This window comes from Coptis chinensis, chromosome 9 (genome assembly GCF_015680905.1).
Source record: "Coptis chinensis isolate HL-2020 chromosome 9, ASM1568090v1, whole genome shotgun sequence".
Lineage (NCBI taxonomy): Eukaryota > Viridiplantae > Streptophyta > Magnoliopsida > Ranunculales > Ranunculaceae > Coptis > Coptis chinensis.
This window is the reverse complement of record NC_141464.1, coordinates 84,834,282-84,861,278: the sequence shown is the minus strand read 5'-3', so window position 1 is coordinate 84,861,278 and position 26,997 is coordinate 84,834,282. Positions and strand designations below refer to the sequence as shown.

Below are 26,997 nucleotides of genomic sequence, written 5' to 3'. Positions count from 1 at the left end.
TTCGATTTCAAATGTTTTTAATTAGTTTGTTATGTCTCTAACAACAACAATCTAGCGATCTCTTCAACTTGTATTGTATACAATGATATTATGTTTTCATTTTCAAAAACTTGGTTTGGCAAATTATTTTTATTTATTACCGTCCAACATAATTTAGAAAAAATAAAAATAAAAATTATTTTATAATTCTCTGTTTTCACTTGATCTAATAAACTAAATTGCTTGATTCAATCCGGTTATACAGTTTGATGTAAAAAAGACTCCATAATTTTATCACCAATCTTTTGGTATTACGAATTTATATAAAATAATAATAAACAAAGGTAAAAAAAGGAAGAGGAGTCCCAGCTGTCTCTATCCATTTTATTTTTCTCTCCTAATTTTATTTTTTATTATTTCTTTATATATATATATATAAAAACGATCTGAGCTGCTGAGGTGTATTTTTATTTTTTCCATTTCATTTCTGACGCGTTTCCTCAAAAAACCATTTCTCCAAACTCCATTCAATTCTCTTCAAATATACAATCATTTTATCCAATTTCAAAAACCCATCTCCATTTCTCACCATTAAACCTCCCCATCTTTTCAATTTCCGTAATTAGATTGAAATTGTACATAAAGGAGAAGTCTTTTTAAGAAAAATGATTGTTATTAAGTAATTCATTGTGTGGGACGTGTTTTTGATACTGGGCTTTGTTTTTTTGGATTGATTTGAAGCAGCAATGTGAAAAAAATTGATCATAAGTACTTAAAGTTCAGAAATTTTTATAAAAGGTAATCAATTTTTTGTATGGCAACTTTGGTGAATTAATCTGATCTGTACTTATATATGATTGTTTTGATTATGTTTATTTTTAGCTATTTGTGTACATGTATATGTATTAATGTGTGGAGTTGGTAGATTAGTGTAAGGACTTTTTTTTTTCCCCCAGACATGTGGTAGGAAATTTATGATGTATGATGACCTGAGAACTCGATACACGATCAAATTAAAGTTTGTTCTGGACATGTGTCCAACTAGTGGATTATGATTGTGAGATGGTATTTGGCATGCTAGGGAAATGGGATATTTTGTCAAATTAATGAAAATTTAGTTGCCCAAATATAGTTGTTTTTATACAGGTAGAAATTCTACCCTTTACTGATATGAATAGGAGGTTATCAATAGATGTGGAGGAATGAGTCATTGAGTTGTATAGATATCTGTATACGGTGGAAGAATGAATCTTAACATTCTAACATCAGTTTTAAAATTAGTGGAAGTTTACTGGAACTGCAAATATAGCCCAAAATAATTTTAGGAATTTAGTGATTTGTGTCTAAATGAAGATAGGAAATTCATTTGTGTTAAGTCAGAGATACTGAATGTCCAAATGGAATTTGAAAGATTGTTTTCTCAGTGGAGGGATCGTTATGTCTTGTAGTTGATTGAGTGTGTATGTCATCCAGCCTCAATGTGACCCTTTAAGTCCTCAATGCGTGTAGGGTAAACACTTTCTTCTATCTCAAGTTGACAATCTTAATTTTTAGCTTGATTAAATCTAAAGCGGGTTCTTTTTGCACAAGCTAATGGACCAAATTATGGTTCTGATGATCTCAATGCAAGTAGAGATGATATTAATTGCTAATAGCATTGAATTATTCATCCCTACCATGGACTCAGCTTAGGAGAGATATATCTCTGGCTTTCTGACAACATAATAAAACAAAACCGTATGTCATGTGGAGTATATAAGTCAACTGCGTGGAACATAGTATGGACATCCAGTTCTGTATATTCTTCTGCTACATAAGCTCAGGTAAAGTATTTTGATTTTCGTTTCAAATGGACTTGGTAGGCTGTAGGCACCATATTGATTCAGTCCGTCCCTTTTGTCATCGAACTAAACTTATTGTTAGATTGTGATTCTAAATTAGATTAATCAGTAGATAAACATGGTAATAGGCGCAGTGGGGCGCACGTAAGATATCTACCATATTGGCGAAACAAAAATTAAGTATATATGCTCCCTAGTATGATAAAGAGAGAAGAATAAGATGAGCTGGAGTTTATTTCCGGAAACATTGTTCCATTTAAAAATGAAGATTCTAACAGGATTTATTTTCGAAGATTTGGGTCGTCTCTCACAAGAGTTTTTCTTGATTCTAAAATCTCATTTTTGTCTTTTAAAATACCATATGTGACGTTTGATCCACCGCATCTGAAGATATATTTCTACATTCTATTCTTAACTTGATATCCTACCATAGTACCATGTAGAGATATCCTCATATTTTGTTCTTATAATTATCAAGTAGTATCATATACTTCAACAAAATTGAACTACTTTCCAAAGGCATATCTCTCTGTTTTCAACTTATTATTTATATTGTTAAGTTCTATTATGGAAAAGAGCCTTCAACTTATGGAGGGGTTTCTGTGATGAACAACTTTGGTCATTCACATGTTTGTTTTTGGTTTTGGTAAGTGTCTGGAAGTGGCAAACAAATTACGGTTTTGATGTCAATTTTCAATGTTAGACAGTTAGATATTTGCCTCATTGTCAATGGACAATTTGACAGACCTCTCATAACTCAAAATAGTTATTTGCTTATCAATATTGGAAGATCGGTCGTTTAACTTCTCTTTCTGAAACAGGCTAGATGGAGATATCATTGTTAAAGGCTCTCCTTAATAGCATCTATCGGTTCAACAACTTAGCATCTTCTAGCGACATAAACGTTGAACCAGTTCAGAAGTATTACCAAAAGATAGATGAGATATTGAAGCTGTTGAGGTCTACACTTGATGGGCTTGTAGATTCACAAATATCGTCAAATGAACAGCTTAATAAGGCGTTTGAGGAATTGGATGGACTTGTTAATGAAGCTAGGGAGCTTATTGAAAGCTGTCATCCAACCGCGAGTAAATTTTATTTTGTATGTCACTTGGTTTTCTTTGGCATTGTCATCTAAAATCATAATTCCAGTTTTTTAGTTGTAGTTTTCTATACATTAATAATTTAGCAGTTAAGCTGTCTTATTCACCTGAATATTTGAATTCTTAGATGAAAGATTCACAGATTTTGAGCTGCTCTTCCCACAAAATATAGGTGTTGCATATGGTGCATCGCTGGCTCAATTTTACTAATTTGTGGATCCTAAGTTGCCAATAGACTGGATATTGACAGTCTCTACTTATGTGGCAGATTTTTTCAATTATTAAAAGAATTTGATCTATTTAAAAGAATTCAATTGTTAGGTGTAGCAAAGGTAGGTTTTCCCCGTCAAAAGTTGGTTATGATTTATAAATAAGAAAATCAACATACTAATGCGTCATCTTTCAGTAGCGGTAATCACACCATAATCATTTTCATTGTCACCGACGATGGTATTTCTTTCTCCATCAATGCAGTTTAACTTAGTCTGTATTATTCTTAGGGAGCTATTAATGATGAAATTGTTTCTGTCTTCTTGTTTCATGTAGTGACCTTTCTCTTGTTTGTATTTTGAGTAGGATGAACAAGCTGTATCTTTTTGCTGACAGAGAGTGGTAAGTTACACCATGGCTTTCTAACTAGCACTGTTTTCTGTAATAACCAGGTTATGCAAGTCGAATCACAAATAACAAGGATTCAGGCTTCCTGCATGGATGTTTTCCAGATACTGAACTCTTTACAGCCGTTTCTCCCCGATGACTTGAATCTAACATCTGTTGAGGTACTTGAATACAACCCCACTTTCTTTGTATTTCGGGAAGAACTATACCCACTGTTTATCTAGTGTATCATCTCTGTGCTTTCCAATCACTCAATTGTGCTCTTAGGATGATCCTAACATAAAAAATATTCCATATTTTGATTTCAAATAAATGAATAGGTGGCTTTTTTTATCAATATTTTTTACAGTTATAGTATGCGTTGGATTAGTTTTTCCCTGCCATTTGTGCCTTTATAGTGATGGGAGACCAACTGAATGGGGATAGGGTGTATGCACTTTAACATGATGTGAGGCCAATTGAATGAAGGGACGGTGTACGGATTTTTCATAAGCTGCACTATGAAATAACTCTTTTTATAATAATTGGGATTTTTAACGTGATAAATTTCAGCAATCTATACAAAAACTTCGATCCTATGGATACGAGCAAACATCGTCTGTCATCAAAGAAGCAATGCGCGCTGAAGTTGAGAATTCCACACCCAGTTCAGAAAGCATGGTGAAGATTGCAGATTCTCTGAGCTTGACCACAAATCAGGGACTTCTAATGGAGGCTGTGGCACTTGAAAAAGTTAAGTTGCAAGCTGAGCAAGATGAAAATGATGGAGAGGCCAAGTACATAGATCACATGATTTGTCTTGTCACACTCATGCACGACCTTCTTGTGAAAATAAAACAGACCCAGAGCACTACTTCAGTTCCAATTCCTCCTGATTTCTGCTGTCCTCTCTCCCTTGAACTCATGAGAGATCCAGTAATAGTTGCCTCTGGACAAACTTATGAGAGAACTTACATAAGAAAATGGCTTGATCTTGGTCTCACAGTTTGCCCCAAGACCCGCCAGACTCTGTCTCACACAAATCTTATCCCCAATTACACTGTAAAGGCTTTGATTGCAAACTGGTGTGAGACAAACAATGTGAATATTCCTGATCCTGTCAAGTCTATGAACTTAAATCAGACCTCGGCTCTTCTTTCCCATACTGATTCTGGTCCCAGAGATACTCATATACTTTCCCAATCGAAGCATGCTTCCGCCAGGACTAACCATGTAAGATCTACGAGTTCATCACATAAGAATGTACTATCATCTAGTGGAACCAACCGGGGGAGAAAATCTCCTTCACATGGTAGCTCAGATCTGGAGGGGGCCATGACTGCTGATGTTGGAAATGGTTTTGGGTTGGATATGGGTAGGATATCGATAGGAAGCTCTGAGGAGAGGGATGGTAATGTGGAGGAGAGGATTACAGGATCTGCTGGCCAATCCCTTTTGCCTTCAAAAGAGGATGGTCCTGAAGTTAGTGGGGCTGATGAGCACTTTCAAGGACATAGTCGAAATGCTTCAGTTTCCAGCACTATTTCTAATTCAGATTCTGTCCAGGGAACACCAGGGGATACCAATGGGGTTTCACAGGTGCCTGATGATCTGACCAGCAATGCTTCGGGTGAATTGACATCAGAGTCTCCTTCTAGAGCTTCCTTTCTTCCACACAGGGAAAGTGAGTTTTCACCTAGATTGATGGATACACGGTCAAGAAGTCACACCATCTGGCGCAGGCCAACTGAGCGGTATGTCCCAAGGATAGTTTCTTCTTCAGCTATTGATACAACAAGAGCAGATCTTTTGGGCATTGAAATTGAAGTGAAGAAGTTGGTAGAGAACTTGCAGAGTACTTCTGTGGATTTGATAAGAGAAGCCACATGTGCACTCCGCCTACTTGCTAAGCACAACATGGATAATAGAATTGTAATTGCAAATTGTGGGGCCATAAGTTTGCTGGTCGGTCTGCTTCACTCGACAGACACACAGACCCAAGAGAATGCTGTCACAGCACTTCTCAACTTATCAATCAATGATAACAACAAATCTATAATAGCAAATGCTGATGCCATTGAACCTCTCATTCACGTTCTTGAGACAGGGAGCCCTGAGGCGAAGGAGAACTCAGCTGCTACTCTTTTCAGCCTTTCAGTTGTTGAGGAAAACAAGGTCAGGATTGGGAGATCTGGTGCGATTGTTCCTCTGGTGGAGTTATTGGGGAATGGGACACCTAGGGGAAAGAAAGATGCTGCTACGGCGTTGTTTAATTTGTCTATATTCCATGAGAACAAGGCCCGAATTGTGCAGGCTGGGGCTGCGAAGTACCTTGTTGAGCTGATGGATCCAGCAGCTGGAATGGTCGATAAAGCAGTTGCTGTTTTGTCTAACCTTGCAACAATACCCGAGGGTCGGAGTGCAATTGGTCAGGCTGGAGGAATTCCAGTTCTTGTTGAAGTTGTTGAATTGGGGTCAGCAAGGGGGAAGGAAAATGCGGCTGCGGCGCTGCTGCAACTTTGCACAAACAGCAATAGGTTCTGCAGTATGGTGCTTCAAGAAGGAGCTGTCCCTCCACTGGTGGCACTTTCACAATCAGGCACGCCCAGAGCTAAAGAAAAGGTATGTTTTATGGACTGTAAACCAATTAAACAAGGAAAATTGTTGAAGGTATTCTCATCATATTGTATTGTGAAGCTTTGTGAAAAGATGGTAATATTGTGTTTGCTTGAGCCCGTCGTTCAAGGGGTTGGCAAATTTCATTAAGACAATGAGATTGTGGGTCAAGTCCAGACCAAAAAATGACTACAAATTTATTTCTCTTCTTCTGTTGCTGATTATTTTAACTCAACCATCTCAACAGTAGTGCTAAAAATTGAGTGTATCTCTCTATCCCTTACATGGATTTAGATGATTGATGAACTGAAGTAAGTTGGACATCCGACTCATGTTTGAGGTCTTAGGGACTTACCATGGGGTGGTACTATGCCTTGGTTAGTTTTCAAAATTTGTTTTCACCATGTCTTCAATGCGCATCTGGATTTAACGCGTAAGAAGGACAACCACTTCTTTCGTGAGGACACTAGGTTTACGTACTCCTGGTAGAATTTTGAGCATCCTGTAAATGCTAAATTGCATTAAGTGGTTCTTATGCTGTCAACTGCTTACAGATTTGTAGACCTGTTGTAACCCAGTTATTAGATTTTTTCATTCCCACTGCTAAGGTAGCCTGGTAAATGCTTCGTCATTGTTATTGGAAGTGTTCCAGAACTAATGGTCACAACTTTCTGCTTCCTTGTAGGCGCAGGCGCTTCTCAGCTATTTCAGAAATCAGCGACATGGTAATGCGGGCAGGGGGTGATTTTTTTCTCTTTTATCGAGTAGTGGTGAACCAACTGTGTGGTAATTTTCCGGTGGTTCAGTTTGTAATTCTGCGAATAATCATGCATATTATAATTGTATCAGATTGGTGTTTGTAAAGAAAAAGAAGAAGAGGGGGTAGCGGGAAGGGTGTGTGTGTGTGAGAAGTGATTTGTGAAGGGGATTAATGTGTCCACTTACAGATTCATGTATATTAACAAAGAGGATTGCTAATTCTTTCCCATTTGTTTGTTGTTCCTTGGCCTATTTAGTATTTACCTTTCTTTCCTGTTTATCCCTTTTCTTTTTGTGAAGTCTCAACCCTTTTGTTCCTGTTAAATTTTGTTCAGTAGCCTCGTCATGGTTCTTTGACATCTTTTGCCCTCGTCAGACCGTCGACCAATCAAATCTTACAGGGATGCATTTTCTAGAAAACAGGTCCTGTGTTCCTCTGAGAGTGTTTTCATCCCATGCAAAGATACATGGCCTTTGAATGTTCGGTACTTTGGGGTTCAATGTTGACCAAACAATCGTCAATATTGACCCAATTTTGTTAAGGCTGAGAAATCAACGTTTGCCCAAAATATTACCAGAGAACTCTGAAATGTTGAACATACATGGTTCAAAATCTCAAAGTGGCTAAAAAATTTGAAACACTGAAAAACCAAAATCTTTGGAAATTTCAAAATAGTTACTAGACTAGAAATCTAGAATACTAGACAGCTGGCAAAAAATATTGTCATTGAGTAAGAGCATTCCCAATGCAAGTCACAAATATTCACCTCCAAGTAGACAATATTTCTTTTTTTTTCCACGTAAAAAGCAAAGTGAGGCTGTCCAATGCAAATGTGAAAAATAATCTCGGACGGGATGTTGAATTCCGTCTAAATGTAAAAATAAAAAAAACGCGCCGGACGGAATGAAATATCCCGTCTGAAATTTAAAAAAAAAAGCCAAAAACACACGAGACGGAATCCAACATCCCGTTTGAAAAAAAAAACCAATTTTTTTTTTAAAAAAACACACAGACGAATCCAACATCCCGTCCGAAATTTAATTGAAACGGTCAAAAAAAAAATATATAGTTAAATTTCAAAACACACAGAAAAATTCCGCGAAAACATTTAAAAAAAGAGAGAGTAAAAACAACAACACTGTCTAAGTCAGTTTTGAGTCAAACCATTTCCAAATTCAAATATCTTCGAAAATTTTCACCAGCCCATCAAAGTTTCTCACCTTCCAAGCTTCAACCCGTTTCAGTTTTGTCATTTACAGTGTAAAGGGGGGCCCTTTTTTGTTTAATGAAGTTTTTTTCTTTGTTGGGTTGAATTCAACGACGTGTTTTCGTTGTTGGGTGTGGTCTTTTTGGGTTGTTGGGATTGTGTTGAAGCTACAATGTGAAAAAAAAACTTGATCATACTTCCAACTTCTAATATAACTCAGAACTTTATATGTAAGGTAACCATTTCAGTCACACCCTTTTATCTGCTTTATTCTTTCATTGCATGGTATGATTTATAGCTTTTATTGTGAAGATATTTGTGTACATGTATGGATATGATTCTAACATGGTATTCCAACATGCTAGGAAAAGGGGACTCATTGTTATCCTATAGTTAAATGATTGTGTCTTAGTGCACTTTGTTTATGTTCCACATATACTCACTTTATAATCTGTAAAACTGTCTCTCTAATCGGATTCAGTAAAGAAATATTGTTTGTTGGTAAGAATAGAACAGTGTTATATAGATATCAATATATGGTGGAAGAATGAGTAGCTTGTAAATCAATAAACAAAATTCAAAGAGATTATATCAAGCTGTTAATTTGTGTCTGAATGCTTTCTGCTGAAGCTGGACCTTACTAGTCCACAGTTAGGAAATTTATTTGTGTAAGGGAAGATATGCTGACTGTTAACATCTATAAAACAGAAATGGTTATTCGATTATTTGTGATGGAAGCAGTGCTAACTTTTCTTTGTGAAACAGGTTTGATGGAGATATCATTGTTAAGGGCTCTCCTTAATTGCATCTGTCGGTTCAACAACTTAGCATCTTTGAACAATATAAACGTTGAACCAGTTAAGAAGTATTACCAAAAGATAGATGAGATAATGAACCTTTTGAGGCCTACACTCAATGTGATTGTAGGTTCAGAAATGGCATCAAATGAACAGCTTATTAAGGTGTTTGAGGAGTTGGATGGACTTGTTAATGAAGCAACGGAGCTTGTTGAGAGCTGTCAACCAGTCGCGAGTAAATTTTATTTTGTATGTCGCTTGGTACACTCTTGCACTGATAGTTTTTGTGGTCTTAAATGATACTTCCAGATTTTTTAGTTTTAAGTTTCTTTGTACGTCATGGATGAACTAACAGTCACGCCGTCAAATTGCTCTGAATATAATGCACTCTCAGGTGAAAGGTTTACAATGTTTGAGCTACTTTTCCCATACTGACCCATATTTATGTCGCAAATGGTGTGTCAGTCTCTCAATTTTGACTAATTGGTGGAACATAAGCTGCCAATAGATTCCATATTGGCAGTCTTTACTTATGCGGGTGATTTTTTCAATATCAAATAAGTTCAAACTGTTAAAAAGAATTGAACTCTTAGAGTTGTAGGAATGGTAGGTTTTTCCCATTTATGTTGGTTATGAATACGAATATCAACATACTAATGCATCATCTTTCACTATCATATTGGTATTTTTTTCTCCATAAGTTCTGTGTTCTGTCTAATCAATCCTGATCCACTATGTATTGTTTTTTGGGAGATATTAATAAAGAAGTTAGTTCTGTACTTGTCTTCTTTTTTAACATAGTGGCCTTCTCCTTCTATATGTAAAGTGTTTCTATGTACTTTGAGTATAGGGTAAACAAGCTGTAGAGTGTGCTGAGTTACACCATTGCGTTCTAACTATCACTACTTAATTTTATAACCAGGTCATGCAAGTTGAACCACTAATAGCAAGGATTCAGGCTTCTTGCATGGATGTTTTCCAGCTACTGAACTCTTTGCATCAGTATCTCCCTGATGACTTGAATCTAATATCTGTTGAGGTATTGCATACCCACATTCCTCCCTCCCGAGTTCCTTTATTTAAAAATAATAATAAAATAAAATATTATTATTATTCTTGTGGAGAGAATATTAGTTTTTCCACTGTTAATGTGGTGTTTCATCTCTGCATTCATTTAATTGGGAGGTAGGATGATTCTGACTTTGAAAAAGACCCCCCACTGTTTTCTATTTTGAATAAGTAATTAGGTGGCCTTTTTCACCAGCTGCATTATAAACCAACAATCACATCTAATAATTGGTATTTTTAACATGATAAATTTCAGCATTCTATACAGAAACTTCAATGTTATGGATACGACCAAACATCCTCTGTTATCAAAGAAGCAATGCAAGCTGAAGTTGAGAACTCCACACCCAGTTCTGAAAGCATGGTGAAGATTGCAGTTTCTCTGAGCTTGACCACTAATCAGGAATTTCTAATGGAGGCTGTGGCACTTGAATCGGTGAAGTTGCAAGCTGAGCAAGATGAAAACTATACAGAGGCCAAGTACATAGATCACATGGTTTGTCTTGTCACAGTCATGCATGACCTCCTTGTGAAAACAAAATACACTGAGAGAACTACTACAGTCCCAATTCCTAGTGATTTCTGTTGTCCTCTCTCCCTTGAACTTATGAGGGATCCAGTGATAGTTGCTTCTGGACAAACCTATGAGAGGACTTATATAAGGAAATGGCTTGATCTTGGTCTCACAGTTTGCCCTAAGACCCGCCAGATTCTGGTTCACACACACCTTATCCCTAATTACACTGTCAAGGCATTAATTGCCAACTGGTGTGAGACGAACAATGTGAATATTCATGATCCTGTCAAATCTATGAACTTAAATCTATCCTCAGCTCTTTCTTCCTATGCTTGTTTTGGTCCTAGCGGGTCTCATATCCTTCCCCGACAGAACCATCCTTTTGCCAGGACCAACCATGTCAGAAGTACAAGTTCATTGCATGAGAATGTGTTATCATCTAGTGGAACCGATCTAGGGAGGAAATCTCCTTCACATACTAGCTCAGATTTGGAGGGCGCGTTGAATGGCGAGGTTGGAAATGGTTTTGGCTTGGATGTGTGTAGGATATCGTTAGGAAGCTCTGAAGATAGGGATGCTAAGGTCGAATATAGGAATATGGGTTCTGCTGGTCAACCACTTGAGTCATCAAAAGTTGATAATCCTGAAGCTAATGGGTCTGATGAGGAATTTCAGCGACATAGTCAGAATGCTTCAGTTTCCAGCACTATTTATAATTCAGATTATGTTCAAGGAACACCAGGAGGTGCCAATGGGGTCTCACAGGTGTCTGATGATCTGAGCCACTACAACGGCAATGCTTCTGGTGAACTGATACCGGAGTCTACTTCTCGGGCTTCCTTACTTCCACACAGCGAAAGAGAGTTTTCACCTGGAGTGAAGGCGACATGGTCAAGTAGTCACCCCATCTGGCGCCAGCCGACTGAGCAGTATGTTCCCAGGATAATTACTTCATCAGCTATTGATACCAGAGTAGATATTTTGGGCATCGAGACTCAAGTGAAGAAGTTGGTTGAAGACGTGCAGAGTACTTCAATAGATTTGCAAAGGGTTGCCACATCTGAACTCCGCCTACTTGCTAAGGACACCGTGGATAATAGAATTGTAATTGCAAACAGTGGGGCCATAAGTTTGTTGGTTGCTCTGCTTCACTCAGCGGACACACTGATCCAAGAGAATGCTGTCACAGCGCTTCTCAACTTATCAATCAATGATAACAACAAATCTGTAATTGCAATTGCTGATGCCATTGATCCTCTCATTCATGTTCTTGAGACAGGGAGTTCTGTGGCGAAGGAGAACTCAGCTGCTACTCTTTTCAGCCTTTCAGTTAACGAGGAAAACAAGGTCAGGATTGGGAGGTCTGGGGCAATTGGTCCTCTGGTGGAGTTATTGGGGAATGGGACGCCTAGGGGAAAGAAAGATGCTGCCACCGCTTTGTTTAATTTGTCTGTATTCCATGAGAACAAGGCCCAAATTGTGCAGGCTGGGGCAGCGAGGTACCTAGTTGAGCTGATGGACCCAGCAGCTGCTATGGTCGATAAAGCAGTTGCTGTTCTGTCTAACCTTGCAACAATACCTGAGGGTCGGAGTGCAATTGGTCAGGCTGGAGGAATTCCACTTCTTGTTGACGCTGTTGAATTGGGATCCGCAAGAGTGAAGGAACATGCCGCTGCGGCTCTCCTGCTACTTTGCACAAACAGCAGTAGGTTCTGCGGCATGGTGCTTCAACAAGGACCTGTCCCTCCACTGGTGGCACTTTCACAGTCAGGCTCACCACGAGCTAAAGAAAAGGTACGCCTTACTGACTATGAACCAATTTCACAAGAAAATTTGTTAAAAACTTAAAACTATGAGGTTGTGGCTTAAATTCCAGATTCCGTCTTATAGCTGTCCCGAAAATGTCAATAAAAATTTATTTCTTCTGTTTTCTTTTTGCTAATTTGTATGAAGTTTGCATGCTCAACCATCTCACCAGTAATGCTAAAAATTTGAATGTATCAATTGCCTTCTTTATCTTTTACATGGATTTAAATGATTGAAGAATGGAACTAATTTGCCTGTCGTAAATATTCTAGAATTGCACAATGACATGGTTAGTTTTCAGATTGTAGATTTCGGATATTGTTTGACCGCATCTTCCATGTGCTTGCTTATTTAATACTTGAGAAGGAAAACCATTGTGACAAGGGGTTTATGTACTCCTGGTAACAATTCTGAGCATCTTGTAATAACAGTTGAATTGCATTAAGTGGTTCTTCTGCTGCAACTGCTTAAGGAATCATATAACTATTTTAACCCAGCCAGTAATCTTATTATATTCCGTCAGTCCCAGTACTACAAAGGTAGCATTGGTAATACTCCTTTAGGAAGTGTTCATGAACTAATGGTAATAAATTTCTGCTTCCTTGTAGGCGCATGCACTTCTTAACTATTTCAGAAATCAGCAACGTAATGCCAGAAGGGGGTGATTTTTTCTCTTCTATTGAAGTGAGTGAATTGTGCAGTGAACCAACTAATCTTATGGTGGTTCAATTTGTAATTCTTTTCTATTTGTTCCTTTCTTTCCTATATATCTTGCATTTCCAGGTTGCTATTTTTAAATTTTTTTTTCCAGTGGTTGTGTGTAAGCTCTAAAATGGTTGTTATTTACAACTGTCGACCTATTCAAAACTTAGAGGAGCAGAAATTATAATTGCAAATGTCTCTGAATCGTGCCTGTAAATGCTGGTACGCTTGTTATTGTTGCAGGGTTGTTTATTTTGTTTTAGTTTTTTTTCACCCGCTAATAATTAGTTCGATTCTGGCTTATACCAATACCAATAAGACTTCCAGGGTTGGAGGAGGGTAGCAGCTTAGTGGGTGCTACCCTCTAACGGGCAGCACCTTTGAGCCTGGGACAAAATATGGGCAGATTACTGGGAACCTTAAATGAAAATATACACAATCCCAGGTACTGCTGAAGCTATGAATTAAAAACAGTTGGGGCAAACTTGCCTGCCAAAGGACAAGGGTGACTTTGGCCTCATATACTCTATAGATATGATCCATCTATCTCTTCTTGCTTAAAGGTATATATCGGCATCTTGGTGCTTTGGAGATTCTTCTTATTTGCTTTCCCATAAGTGCACCAGAAATGGGGTTCAATTTGTATGATGGCCTCGTTTTGTCGTGGTTTTGTAGTTTCTTGGGGTTGTAAGCAATGAATATGAGGTTTTTGTTTGAAAAATTTACGTAAATGGATGAGGGAGATATAAATGAACTAAAAGCTAATTTTATAAGGATGTGATCTCCACAACATGGAGATCATCTCCACAAAAATCAGAAATCATCGTTATGGTGAACTAATGCCACTCATAGTTATCAGTCATAGGTTGTGTAGACCGAAAAATATATATAATAGTCTATATATATATAATAAAATATATAGTTATCATATATATATATATATATATATATATATATATATGGTTGATTGAAAAATTTATATAAATGGATGAGGGAGATATAATGTTGAAATCTTCGTTATGGTGAACTAATGCCACTCAAAGTTATCGGTAATACGTGTTAGAGTGTGTGGACCGAAAAAATTGAACAAGATATTTTTATTGGTTGATAAAAAAAATCCTACACCTATAGTAAAATTGTGGCTCAAGCCAGGTACCAACAAACAAATGCACTGATCATGCAGGATCGACATTCATTCTTCTTGTGTTAATCTAATTTAGCCTCATTAAAAAGTGCTCAATATTGGAAAATGATCCAAAAAGCAAAATAAAAGTGATGCGTTTAACTGTCACGACTGCGTTTCACTTGTTTGTGAACAGTAGTTAAAAAATGTCATCATGTTATAACTCTGCTTGTTTCATTACAAGTGTGCTCTTCCAAATGTCATCATGTTATAACTATGCTTGTTTCATCACAAGTGTGCTCTTCTATTTCTTCTTCTTGTTGCAGCAACAACTTCGGTTTTTTGACTAAATAAGTCTAACAGTTGACTCTTAGGTACACTCTCTTTTTGCTGATTTAATAAAGTAACATCAAGCAAGGGACATGCATAGCTGATAATATGTCAACATTGTTTCTGCTGCATAGCCCATAAAATACTTTGAAAATTTGGACTTTCATCAGAACTAACACCATCTACAATTTTCAAGAAATGGTCTGTAGTGCACTACCAACTTAAAAGAAAGATTTCAAAGGAGGCGTTGTTAGTTACCCTAACTCAATGACTTTTTCAAGCCAATGTCATACTTATGCCAACTGCATGGGTCAGGGTTCGGATAAAGTTGGAGAGTATCTAGCTTCTGCTGATTTCATATATTCTTTTCTTTCTCAACTGGGGCAGTGGTTACTTGTTAATTCCTTATTATTGAGGAAAATAAACGTAACATGATCGTCTACATTGCGAAGTTAATTAAGATCAGATTGTGTATTTCAAAATCTCAATTGGCTGCGTTTTTTAACTGGAAAAACCAAATAATTGTCATAAATAATATTCAGAAGATCCTCCATATGCAAGTACCATATATGTTACAGGCGTTCTTTCTGGCATTATGTTATACCATGATTTTCAACTATTATAAAGATCTTGCTAATGTACATGGCAGCAAGCATGGACATGGACGCCTTCGCAAATATTCTCATTTGAATAAAGAAAATATTTGTTTAAGTATTTTTTTTTTTCAATGATGATACTTAACAGATTGAATAATTGGTGATCACTCATCAGTCCTTTTTCTTTTGCACGCAAGTAATGTGTTTTTGTATTAATGTAGAGAAAGAATAATGTTACTGGGTGTAGGAAAGATCCTGGCAAAAAAAACATATATGTCTTCCATGGTCCATGCAGCACATAGAGTTGTTAGTCGAACTTTAAGAAATTGCGACTCAAAATTGCAGCCAAGTGCGGCCTACATTCTTTTTTTAAGCCAAGTGGTGTAACTGTGTAAGCAGCCTTCTGATTTCTCTTCCTATGACAAGAATGTACCAAACATTTTTTAAGCACCTCGGAAAATCCGCACAGCATTTCTGAGTTTCAGCTTAGACTGAATAACGGGTTCAAATGCATTCCTTTCGAAAGAATAATAATTGATATGGCATAATGATTGTTGTATTCCTCACAGTTTGGAGATTTTAGCTAGTACAGCCGTACAGGACTGCAGGGCACATACTGACTGTTGAGTTGCTGACATGCAAGCCATGCATTATGTACGTCTCTCCGTCTATGACTCAGTTAGTCAGTTGCATATATTCATAGCTAGGTCACTCCTGCTGGAGTTCGGTTAATCATCAACATGCTCAACTTGCCTATATAGAGAATGTTACTACTTACTAGCTAGGATTGAAAAAAGTTCATGTATGAGAACACATCTATTTTTAACTTCTTGCCCTCAGTGTTTACTTGGGCATTTTTTTGTTGGCACTACATGAAATTAAGTTTTGACCAAGAAAACAATAATTTTTATAAGGACCTTGATTACAATGCCCGGAGTAATCCACAACAATTAGCCGCAAAAAACAGTCAAGCAAGTTCGAGACCCATACAAAGAGCACCTCTAACAGCGAAACACTTGATCTCTTTAACAGCTTCAAAATGAATATCAGCATGATGTGCATAATTTGGCTTAACTGAATTGACAGTAAATGCAAGATGCATGTCATTACCCAAGAGTGCTAAGTACATAAAGATTTCGTATTAGTGTGTTTGGATCTCCTCTAGTTATATGGGCCGAGGGTAGCATTTTACCAATAATATTGTTTTTCCAACAACAAATTTTCGTATTGCTAATCTAGGGTGCAAATGGGTATCCGATTAACCGAAACCGAATGTTCTGATTCTGGGTCTTAAAAAATTAGATCCATTTAAAATGGGTCATTAAAAACCGAACCGATAAATAACCGAAACCGTTGAACCGAATAGTCAAAAACCCGTGGCATATAAAATTTATATATCGAATATTATGATTTTGATATATAAAATTTAATATTATATTACATTTAAGATAATCAAACTCATACATCATAATATAAAATATATTTTTTACGTGTAAAAGTCTATTAAATATATATAGCATAATAGTGAATGTGTGTTGTTAAATGTATATTTTATAATTATACATTAAACAAGTGTATCATAGATTGTTAATAATAATGTCAACGTGTATATTATAAATTAACTAATACATTTTATATTTATTAAATTATGCACGTGTATATTTAAATAGGATATACATGCTTGATATATTGTACTAATTGTAGTACACGCACTTATTATAAACCAATATATAGTGTTCATGTTAAAAATTAGTGATGAAATATAATTGTAAGATGCATGTACTCCCATGTTCGATTTAAAATGCGAGTTAATACTCGTGTACAAATATATGTGTATGCACGTAAAATATATAAATGCAACAAATATATGTGATTGTACGTGTACACGATCGAGTTAATACAATGAAACAAATATATGTGTATGTACGTAAAAAAAAAATCAAAATTATAAGGTTAGATATTTGATTATTTTAATTTATATATCAAAGGTTTAAATAATTATCACATGAATAGTAAATGTTTTAACGTGTATGATTGATACATATTCATAAATTGATGTAAATATGATTGTTGATACATCACTAATTATATATAAAATATTATCGTGTAGGAAAATTAAAAAAAAAACAAAAAAAAACAATGCAAGTTTTAGTATTTAAATGATTGAAATTATTTAATAATCATAATAAATAATAAAGACCCGAATTAGAACCGAAACCGATAAAAATATATGGGTTTTTATGGTTTTGGATTGGATTCTATAATTTTCATACTAAAACCATTGAGAACCAAAACCGATAAAATCGCAAATAGTAAAACCCAAACCGAAACTGCTAAAACCCGACCCGTTGGCACCGCTATGCTAATCCACAACAAATTACCGTAAGAAAAAGGAAAATTCTCCGCTTTGATTGTTTTTCAAATGAAGCAACAATTAGCGTTATCTAAACTTAAATGCACTAAGGGACAATTATAGACCGATTTTTATTTTAGGATTGATCTAGAAAGTTTAGGTATCTTTTTTCCTAAAAAACTAAGGACACTGTACGTGAACAAAATTTGCACTCTAGGAAAACATTGAATTTACATACATATAAAACATCTTGGACTACATAATCAGTTTTAATTTCTTTCCTGGATAACTCAAAAGCATTAAAAAAACAATCATTTTTAAGATGTGACTAAATCTTTTGACATTAACTTCCTTTCTGAAAAAATGTCAAAAGAATCTTCAAGGGAAAGGCATGACCCTTGGTTGGATTCACTATACTCCTCTATATATACTCCTGAATAAACCTTTGTAGCTATGTGACAAAGGTGGAAAAATCTCTACACTTGAGAGAGTGTGTCAACTTGGTGAAGAGAGCTCCTGCAGGGTGAGGAAATGGGTAGGCAACGCGCTCCATGTTGTGATAAAACAGGTTTGAGGAAGGGTCCTTGGTCCCCTGCTGAGGATCAAAAGCTGAGCTCCTATATTCGTGCGGAAGGGCATGGTAACTGGCGTGCTCTTCCCAGTAAAGCAGGTACATCCCACTTTTCTTTCTTCATCTTTTTCCTACTCCTATATACCAGTCCACTTTCTTCATCTACAAATAGAACTCCACACTGATGGATGATTTCTACCTTGTTTTGATTTGCCATATTAAAAATTTGGTAGCACCTGTTTTTATAACGTTATGCATGCAGGTGCAGTTTTGGAGATCTTGTTTGTGCAAAATTTCATATTTCTGCTTCACTTAGTTGGACTGCTGTCCTTCTTTAACAAAACAGAGATGCATAACCTTCTTTCATGTATTTCAAAAACTTTTCGAAGGAACTGAGCCTCTGTAATATATATACGGAATTTATACAAACTGAATATTTTTGCTTTTGTTTTTGGTTTTGTTTTGCATTTTGCATTTTTTTGGTATTATTCAATACCTTTTGGAAACTTGGAATTAATTTTGAAGTATGAATTGTCTAATTCGAAAAGTGTATATATTAACAGCTACTAAAGCAAGCAAATAAGCTCACAAAAAACAGAGTTTGGGATGGGCAAATGTGAAAGAAAAAAATAATATAATGACCTTAGGAGCCCCCTTAGAAGAATGTATACGATAACAGAAACTTATGATTGGTGATCACTGACCATTATTCTAAGTTTCTAAAATTTGTTTGAAATCACCATTTTTCTTCATGAAGAAACTGCCCAAGTCAAATTGTTTGAAAATATTGTCCAAGATGTTTAAAGGTTTGTAGGCCAACCAAGGCGTAAGCCGTAAGGTGTGTGTAACATTTTTGATAGTTTAAGGCTAACAAATAAAAATGTGAAATTTTAACTGAACTATATTATCACTCAAAGATCATGCAGCTCTATATTTAAATATAACAGTTAGCAACTGCCTCACGAAAAACAAAAGAATAGGCATATATTTGTCTCAATCACGGGATCAATTTATATTATTTTACTTATTATATATATCTTATCTTTATGAATTTAATTTAAGTTTCCTTATTTCCAATTTTTTCGTAATTTCAGAGTGTTGATGGCCTTGTGTTTCTAGGTGGTCCTTTTTTTTTTTTTTTTTGTCGCTGTGAGAAAATATTTTGTATAACTATTATTACTGAATAGGGAGGTGGTAGTCTGATCAACACAAGATTATCCTATGCCTCGTATTTGATACATGCTCCAACTTTTTCCAAGCTAATTATGTAGTACATTGAAAGCAAAATATTTCGTAGTAAAGTGTAGATGCTATGGTATGTTATCTGTACAAACGATGACTTGAATCAATGATTTCACTTTCAATGTTGTGGCCATTCACTTTTCAACATGCTAATACATATTGTGTTTGCTTGGAAGAGACATTAAGGCTATGTGCCACACTACCACGCCATACTATAATATGGTGTTGGAATTGCTACAGTTGAGATTATGATAAGTGCATGCATATCTTGTTGTTTCAGGTTTGCTACGTTGTGGGAAAAGCTGTCGTTTGAGATGGATTAATTATCTTCGACCTGACATCAAACGAGGAAATTTTTCTAGGAGCGAAGAAGAGACCATAATTAAGTTGCATGAGTCTATTGGAAACAAGTAAGGAACGTGAACTTATAAAGTCAAGCTAAAAACTTAACCGAAAAGAGATTAGTTACTCCTTCCGGCCATATAGAAGAACCAACAAACATTCTAGTGTTCAATCTTCTTGATGTTCAATTAGTTTAGTTGCTAAATGCTTTCACAGGTGGTCGAAGATCGCTTCTCAGTTGCCGGGAAGAACCGATAATGAGATCAAGAATGTGTGGAATACACACTTAAAAAAGCGCTTAGCATTAAGAGGATCCAATGCTTGTGGAGATGAAGCCAAGGAGTCATCAAGTTCTTCATCCTCGTTCTCATCGTCTTCTTGTTCATCCTCAGCCAACTCTTCCATATCATATTCCAACCCAAATATAGCAGAGATGGAACCATTTAAAGGCACTTCTGAAATTCCATATGAGCAGAAAACAGAAGACGAGTTCTGCTTCAGTTTACCTAGTGTGTTCTCATTTTCTGAAAATGAGGTTCACCTACACCCAACAGTTCTTGAGAAAATTTCCAAAATAAAAGATGATAGAAGCTGGATGGCATATTTGGAAAATGAACTTGGACTGGATGACAACCAAGAAAGTGTGGCAAGAGATGAAGTTCATCAACTAGGAACCAGTTCCTCCAACAATGAGATACTACTGGAGGCAAATATTGATCCAGTTTCCATGTATTTTCAAACATGGCCATCTTCACCTCCAACATTTTAGTTCACAAACCTATGATGTACTTTTGCTTTCTTTTTGTAACAAATGTCAAGGTTTAAAGAATGCTGTAGTTTACATCAACACAAAGTTACTTTAGAAAATGGTTACATCGTGAATATACTTGTTAGCAAAAATAAGTTTTCTATTACATTCAAATTCAAATAAGTCCTTGGATGGATTCAATTGTTCACACCACAAGTCACAACAGAATGGACTTGTGATGTGAAACAATGTTGTTATCAACTGCACAATGTAACATGACTAAACGGACTTGCAGATGCAATCTTAATAGCAAATATGAAATTGAAACATGGGTTGATTAACTACTCTTCCCAAACCAAATCCTTCCACTGGCCACCCCATTAAGAACTGAAGTGTTAAAAACCAACAAACCAACTTCAATTTATTTACCAATCTCATCCAACTTAAGAAAACTTTTAAATCTATAATTAAGTCAACTGATGTGATCATTTATTTGAAAGATCATAAACGTTCACCTATCAATCATTGTCCTGGAAATAGACTTACCCAGACTGATTCTCTCGACTGAGACCTCCACAAACAAAACTGGGTGGCCAACTATTTCTAAAGAGCCAGCAATACTAATTCTATGTTCTCAGAGGTGTAATTTTCTTTTTTCTACAGTTTGCAGACACCCGACTCGCGACATGTGCAGCAATAGCTGCAACGAGCAGTAGGACGCACAACGTTCTGAAAATTGATATCCCAGTTGGCTGAATTGGTTTAATGTTTGTATCTCCCTGCCTGAAAGGGTGTTCTAATATAGTCGCTGCTGCTAGAAATGGCGATGTGGAGAAGAGCAGCATGTGTTGTTGGATTCTTGGGTGGTCAACATAAGCTGGTATACTGGCAAAGCAACAGCAGGAGTGATAGCTAAGACTGGGGGAAGGTGAAGTCCTTAAAGCTGCATATAGGATTTTCATCAGAACTAACTCAGAGGAAGCTGAACTGCTTTGTCATTAAAACTCTAAACGGCCAACCTGAGGAGTGCTGCTGGAAGCAAAGAAGTGTAGTTCACCATATTTTTACTATTTAGGAGTTTTCAGAACAATTTAAATTTATTTGGTTAAGTAGATCTGCTATACGGGAGGCTCATGAACTGGCTGCCTGGGCAACAAAGGCACCAGTTGGTATTGTTGAGTCAGGTGTCCGGACCATTAATCTTTGATTAATGAAATATCCATTATCAAAAAAACAAAAAGTCTAAACATTTTCTACTCAGCTAAAGACAAAAGTTCTGGTCAGAAAAACTACTACACATTTGACCTACTCTCTTACTTGTGTTCTTTCTTGTTCTCCAAATCTTGAATCAACTGGAATTGACACATATCTACAACCCATTATAGAAGCTCACACATGGAATCCACATATGGGATCCTGCTTACAGATTACTGGTTCCATTCCCACCTGAGAAATAGGTGAACAAATCATACACCTCATATAAGATCACCTACGTTCGTAGGCATCTCATCTATCTGCGTGCTGTAGTACTGTTCTATGTCTCGTAGAATTTTGATGTCATCATCACGGACAAAGTTAATAGCAACGCCCTGAAATAGTTCCATAAAAAAAAAACTCATTTCAGATTAATCTACAACACCATCAAATTACCCTTTTTTGTCATTTATCAAATTACCCTTTACCGCCTTTAGCCGAAAAAAGTAAATAAAATAAATCTACAACACTTGGTTCATGGGAATGTACCTCTTTTTCAAAGTATCCAAAAGAGAACTATTGTATTATATAAGCATCAAAATATGAATAACTACTATATTAAACATTGAAAAAAATACTTCATAATCAAATATACCAGCAATACCATAACTCAGAAAATAAAATTTACCTTGCGTCCAAAACGACCTGAGCGACCAATTCGATGAATGTAAAGCTCACGATTATTTGGCAGATCGTAATTAATCACCAAAGATACCTAATGAATATAAGGTCTGTAAGTAAGTTTGAACCAGCTAGGAGGTAAATAAGTTGATAAAAAGATTAAATAAATGGTGTGCCATGCAGGGCATCTTCTTTTTCTTAAAGATGCTGAAGAGGAGATAGAAGTATGATTCATGTAGCTGCAGCACTGTCAGAGCCTCCATACAGCAAGGCTAGCACAAAGTCTACAATGCACCCACTGAATATCTATGCAGGCAGCACCTAGAAAATTGAATGTCCTATAAACCCATCTTATATCAGATAATCTAACCAGCTTCTTGTACTATTTAAATGGATCCCCATCTGACATATACTCTGGACGGTCTGGACTGGACCAGTGCGCACATACACACAAACACATTCTTCACTTGTGACCAGGGGTTATTTTCCAGCTAAATGATTAACTGTACTGACATTGGCTATTAGGCTTCACTTGGATTTTTGCTGGATCTAGGAATCAACTCTCTAATTCTTGTAATTTATAGTATTTTGCTTCAATTACCATCATCATCATCATCATTTTCAAAGACTTATCTCCATGATCTAGGTACAGTTAAACATTCATTCCAAGTAACAAGAGAGGGAACAACACACCGGGTTAGTCTCGGGCACTACTAATAAAGGGCAAAAGGGAAAAGTGGTTTGAGAAATAAGAGAACACTCAAGAAGTTAGCAAAACAAGCCTCCTAATTCCTTTTAATAGCTAATGTCAGCATGGACATGACAATAACTTATCGTCTGTATCAGAATAGCAAAACAATAATTTAACTAAGACTTGCCTGTTGAACATCAATCCCACGAGCCCACACGTCTGTTGTGATAAGGACCCGAGTTGTTGCTGTCCTGAACTCTCCCATTATTGCATCTCGCTCCTTTTGAGGCATGTCTCCATGCATTGAAGATACAGTAAATTTACTCATACGCATTTTCTCAGTAAGCCAATCCACCTGTCAAGAACATGAAAATCAATGGCCAACATAAAAGAATGTCAACAAGGAATTTAAAGAAGGGCGCTCTTTAAAATTAGGTTAGCCAAAAACTATCATCAACAAGCTTAGAGTTCGTATATCTTGGAGGTTACACTATCAAATCCACGAGTTTGGCATAGTGCAAAAACAATTGAAAGAACTACGGCTTTTATCAGTATATTTTCCATCAAAGCATATGCTGGGAATACATTTGGAACCTCTACATCACCTCAAGGATGGGTTTGTCGCATTCAATACTTCTCCTTGCCAAATTTCCACAGTACAAAACAATCTCTCTTTATAGGCTTCAAACAATACATAGTCTTTCTTCTTTAAAAACCATGTGCTCTATCTTTTGCTAATTGTTATTTATTAGTGATTAGTAAAACCAAATGAAAGTAACCCATGAGGTGTCACAACATGCAATTCTTAAATGGTTCAACTTGTTTAGGAAAAAACTGGTGAGCAGTTCTGCTATTCCTACTAATGCAAGCAAAAACACGGAAGCTACATTACCTTCCTCTTTGTGTTACAGAAAATAACAGCTTGGGTGATTGTGAGGGTATCATAAAGATCGCACAACGTATCAAATTTCCATTGTTCTTTTTCAACAGCAACAAAGAATTGCTTGATTCCCTGCACCAGACAGAAGCAACAAATTAATGGAAAAAAATACAATAAAAAATGAAACCACAACCAATTTCAAAACAGTTTTGCCATGGTAAACTGAGACAAGACAATTGGAAATTACCTCCAAAGTCAATTCGTCACGCTTAACAAGGATCCTAACAGGATCAGTCATAAACTTGTTTGTTATTTCCAATATTTCATTTGGAAGGGTTGCAGAGATTAAGACAACCTGCATTAAATGACCACATATATCACAAGATGCTGCAACTATCTACTTAATTAATGAATGGTTAATGTGTAGTTTGCTCATACAGCAGATAACCAACATATGCAGTAGATTATAGGTAGTTTTCAGTCGAATAATTCACTAAACGCATAATTACTTAATAAAAAGCATGATGAACAAATCACAAGCCATTAGAGATCATAGCCAATTAAAAGCATAATGAGCAATCATAACCACAGTGTCAACTGCTGAAAGCATAGAAACCAACATGTTGCCACAATTAACAAAAAAACTTAACCTAATATGAATTGCTCGCACGATTATCCATGTGTTACTACGCATCATAACCATATCGTGTACCATATCAGGTATAAAGTATATTTTATGTTAATATACGACATAGGTTGGCCTAGCTAATCAGCAACCAAAATAAAAAATAACATTATACTAAACTTACCTGTATTGTTGGTGGAAGATATCTGTAAATCTCATAAATCTTTTCCTTAAACCCTTGGCTCAACATCTCATCAGATTCATCCTGTCCCAGTATGAGCATATAAAGTCAGCACATCCTCTCAGAGTCAGATATACCTAATTAAATGACAGAGAGAGTTTTTCATAAACTTACAAGGACTAATAATTTGACTTCTCTGGTGCGTAACGCTCTTTGTTTAATCATGTCAACAACTCTACCAGGCGTTCCAGATACCACATGGACTCCATGTTCCAACTTCCTTATATCCTCACCTAAACTTTGGCCTCCAATACATGAATGAGCCTGTATATTTATAAATCCACCAATTGCCAATATTACTTTCCCTGTCTGGGAAGCGAGTTCCCTAGTAGGTGATACTATCAATGCCTGAACTCTGTATATACAAACATTACCCCCACTTCATTAAGCCCAGTGCAAAAATAAATAAAAAAACACACCACATAACCAAAGTTAAATTCTTTACAACATTAAAACAAAAACCAACATGCCAAAACATCAAAAAAACACCACAATATAAAAAGAAACATAAAAACTTACTCTCTTTTAGAAGTATCAACGATTTGACAAACAGTAACAGCAATCATAGAACTTTTCCCAGTACCAGATTGAGCTTGGGCAATAACATCACGACCTTTAATAATAGGCAAAACAGCTCTTTGTTGTATTGCTGATGGTTTTTCAAAACCATATTCATATATTCCACGTAAAAGTTCATCTTTTATACCCATTTTATCAAAACTTGTTATTGTTTCTACACCTTTACTTGTTTCAAACACTATGCTCTCTTCCTTTGTTGCTTCACCTCCTTTTTCTTTTCTACTCTTCACTGTCGCCATTCCTGGCTTTTTTTTTTTTTTGAGAAAAGAAGCAAGGTCTAGTTTTTGTACTGTTAATAACAGATTTTGGCAAGTGACAGTTATATCGGAATGCCAATGTTTTCTGTATTTCGGTGGTGGTTGAAATTTTAGAAGCCTTGTTTTATGGACAAGGCCCATAAGCCCATTTCGTAATGGAATATCTAGTTTTATGGACAAGGCCCATAAGCCCATTTTGAGAACTGGAATTAGAAGGTTTCCGAGACAATTCCCCTAATGAAATTCCGACACAACTATTGGGTTATTATGAATTTATGATAGCTAGTAAATTTGCGGACGGCCAAAATTTGATATAGAAATTATTCGTCAAAAATTTGAAATTTTGAATAATAATACGTTTAAAAATTCGACCAAAAAATGAAAAAAACGCCAAACATACAATTCGTCTTTTATACACATATAATACAAAAAAAATCGGATATATTTTGTTGCCATTACAAGTTTATAATGTAATAATTCAATTTTTCATTTATATTTACTTACTAACACTTTAGTTTTTCTATATTCTTTAGGTATGGAAGGTTCTAATTTAAATGGATTTTCAAAACTTTCTATTTTGAAGTTGCATCATACTTTTTATAGTACGTTTTTTTTCATTTAAAAATACATTACCAATTATAAGCCTGGATTATAGAATTCGTGTATTAATCCCTATGTTTGAAGCCTTATTATTCATATTATACGTAAAAATATTTTGCATCATACTTTTTATAGTACGTTTTTTTCATTTAAAAAATAGGGACCTTATTATTCGGCAATTATAAGCCTGGATCATAGAATTCGTGTATTAATCCTATGTTTGAAGCCTTACTATTCATATTATATGTAAAAATGTATAAAATACAGGCATTAAACGTGAATTTACTAGCTATGGTTATTATGCGTGGAATTCTGACACTGATTGCGGTTCTTCATTCACCAAGAACATTAGCCATTACGAACACGGATTACAGTTCTTCTAAGGGTATAATTAAAAAGTTGATGTTGCTACAATGAAACAACATGCTCAATTGCTCATCCAGGCCAATTTATCAATTTCATCATTTAACTTTTATTGAAATTTGCTTTCCTGTTGAGAGTATATGTACATGATACAGCTAAGTTACACTCAAATTAAATTCCATCATACCATTACAAACCATCAATGAAGGAGAATATGAGAATGATGTTGCCAGTTGAACCAACCAATGAAACCAACTAGGAACCCAAGAAAATTAACAATTGCTAAACGAATTGGTATATATGTACAACGAACATATTGCGAACTAGTGCGTGGGCTATTGCGAACAAACGAACAAACATTACTGCACTACTACAACAACCATCAAGGCAAGATACCAAGAGACAAAAGAAGAAGAAGATGAACAGGAGATCGAACTAAAAAAGATGGCTTTCACTAGAGATTAAACACGTACTAGATAGTAAATATATTGTTGGACCTAACAAACCTTGGGTAGACCCTCCCAATACTATCAAACAAAATTTCTTTCAAAACATTAGGAAGAATACTGTAGCACCTACATACTGAAT

At 35.9% G+C, this 26,997-nt stretch overlaps 4 protein-coding genes across 7 annotated transcripts; 3 read left to right on the top strand and 1 right to left on the bottom strand.

Annotated features, from left to right (window-relative positions):
* The first annotated feature begins 431 nt into the window (after positions 1-431).
* LOC147479044 (U-box domain-containing protein 4-like) lies at positions 432-7,134 on the top strand. Its single transcript, XM_086581786.1, has 5 exons — positions 432-777; positions 2,642-2,922; positions 3,586-3,702; positions 4,094-6,142; positions 6,822-7,134. Exons 2-5 carry the CDS (start codon positions 2,647-2,649, stop codon positions 6,879-6,881), a joined length of 2,502 nt encoding a protein of 833 aa, XP_086437912.1. The 5' UTR covers positions 432-777; positions 2,642-2,646; the 3' UTR covers positions 6,882-7,134.
* Positions 7,135-7,995: 861 nt separating this feature from the next.
* On the top strand, positions 7,996-13,235 carry LOC147479043 (U-box domain-containing protein 4-like). 4 transcript variants are annotated; one of them, XM_086581784.1, is made up of 5 exons: positions 7,996-8,333; positions 8,869-9,149; positions 9,823-9,939; positions 10,225-12,279; positions 12,900-13,235. In XM_086581784.1, exons 2-5 carry the CDS (start codon positions 8,874-8,876, stop codon positions 12,954-12,956), a joined length of 2,505 nt encoding a protein of 834 aa, XP_086437910.1. In that variant the 5' UTR covers positions 7,996-8,333; positions 8,869-8,873; the 3' UTR covers positions 12,957-13,235. The 4 variants fall into 4 exon arrangements, with proteins under 4 accessions (XP_086437910.1, XP_086437911.1, XP_086437909.1 ...); XM_086581785.1 differs by having other exon boundaries at positions 7,996-8,338; positions 10,237-12,279; XM_086581783.1 differs by having other exon boundaries at positions 7,996-8,388.
* Positions 13,236-17,682: 4,447 nt separating this feature from the next.
* LOC147479042 (transcription factor MYB58-like) lies at positions 17,683-20,432 on the top strand. Its single transcript, XM_086582196.1, has 3 exons — positions 17,683-18,065; positions 19,489-19,618; positions 19,767-20,432. Exons 1-3 carry the CDS (start codon positions 17,927-17,929, stop codon positions 20,317-20,319), a joined length of 822 nt encoding a protein of 273 aa, XP_086438322.1. The 5' UTR covers positions 17,683-17,926; the 3' UTR covers positions 20,320-20,432.
* A 1,053-nt stretch (positions 20,433-21,485) lies between these two features.
* Positions 21,486-25,485, bottom strand: LOC147479041 (eukaryotic initiation factor 4A-3). The gene is made up of 8 exons (XM_086582195.1): positions 25,130-25,485; positions 24,725-24,965; positions 24,554-24,634; positions 23,992-24,099; positions 23,757-23,876; positions 23,052-23,219; positions 22,181-22,267; positions 21,486-21,887 (listed from the first exon to the last, which is right to left on the bottom strand). The coding sequence occupies exons 1-8, from the start codon at positions 25,426-25,428 to the stop codon at positions 21,774-21,776; spliced, it is 1,218 nt and encodes a 405-aa protein (XP_086438321.1). The 5' UTR covers positions 25,429-25,485; the 3' UTR covers positions 21,486-21,773.
* Between the last annotated feature and the right edge of the window lie 1,512 nt (positions 25,486-26,997).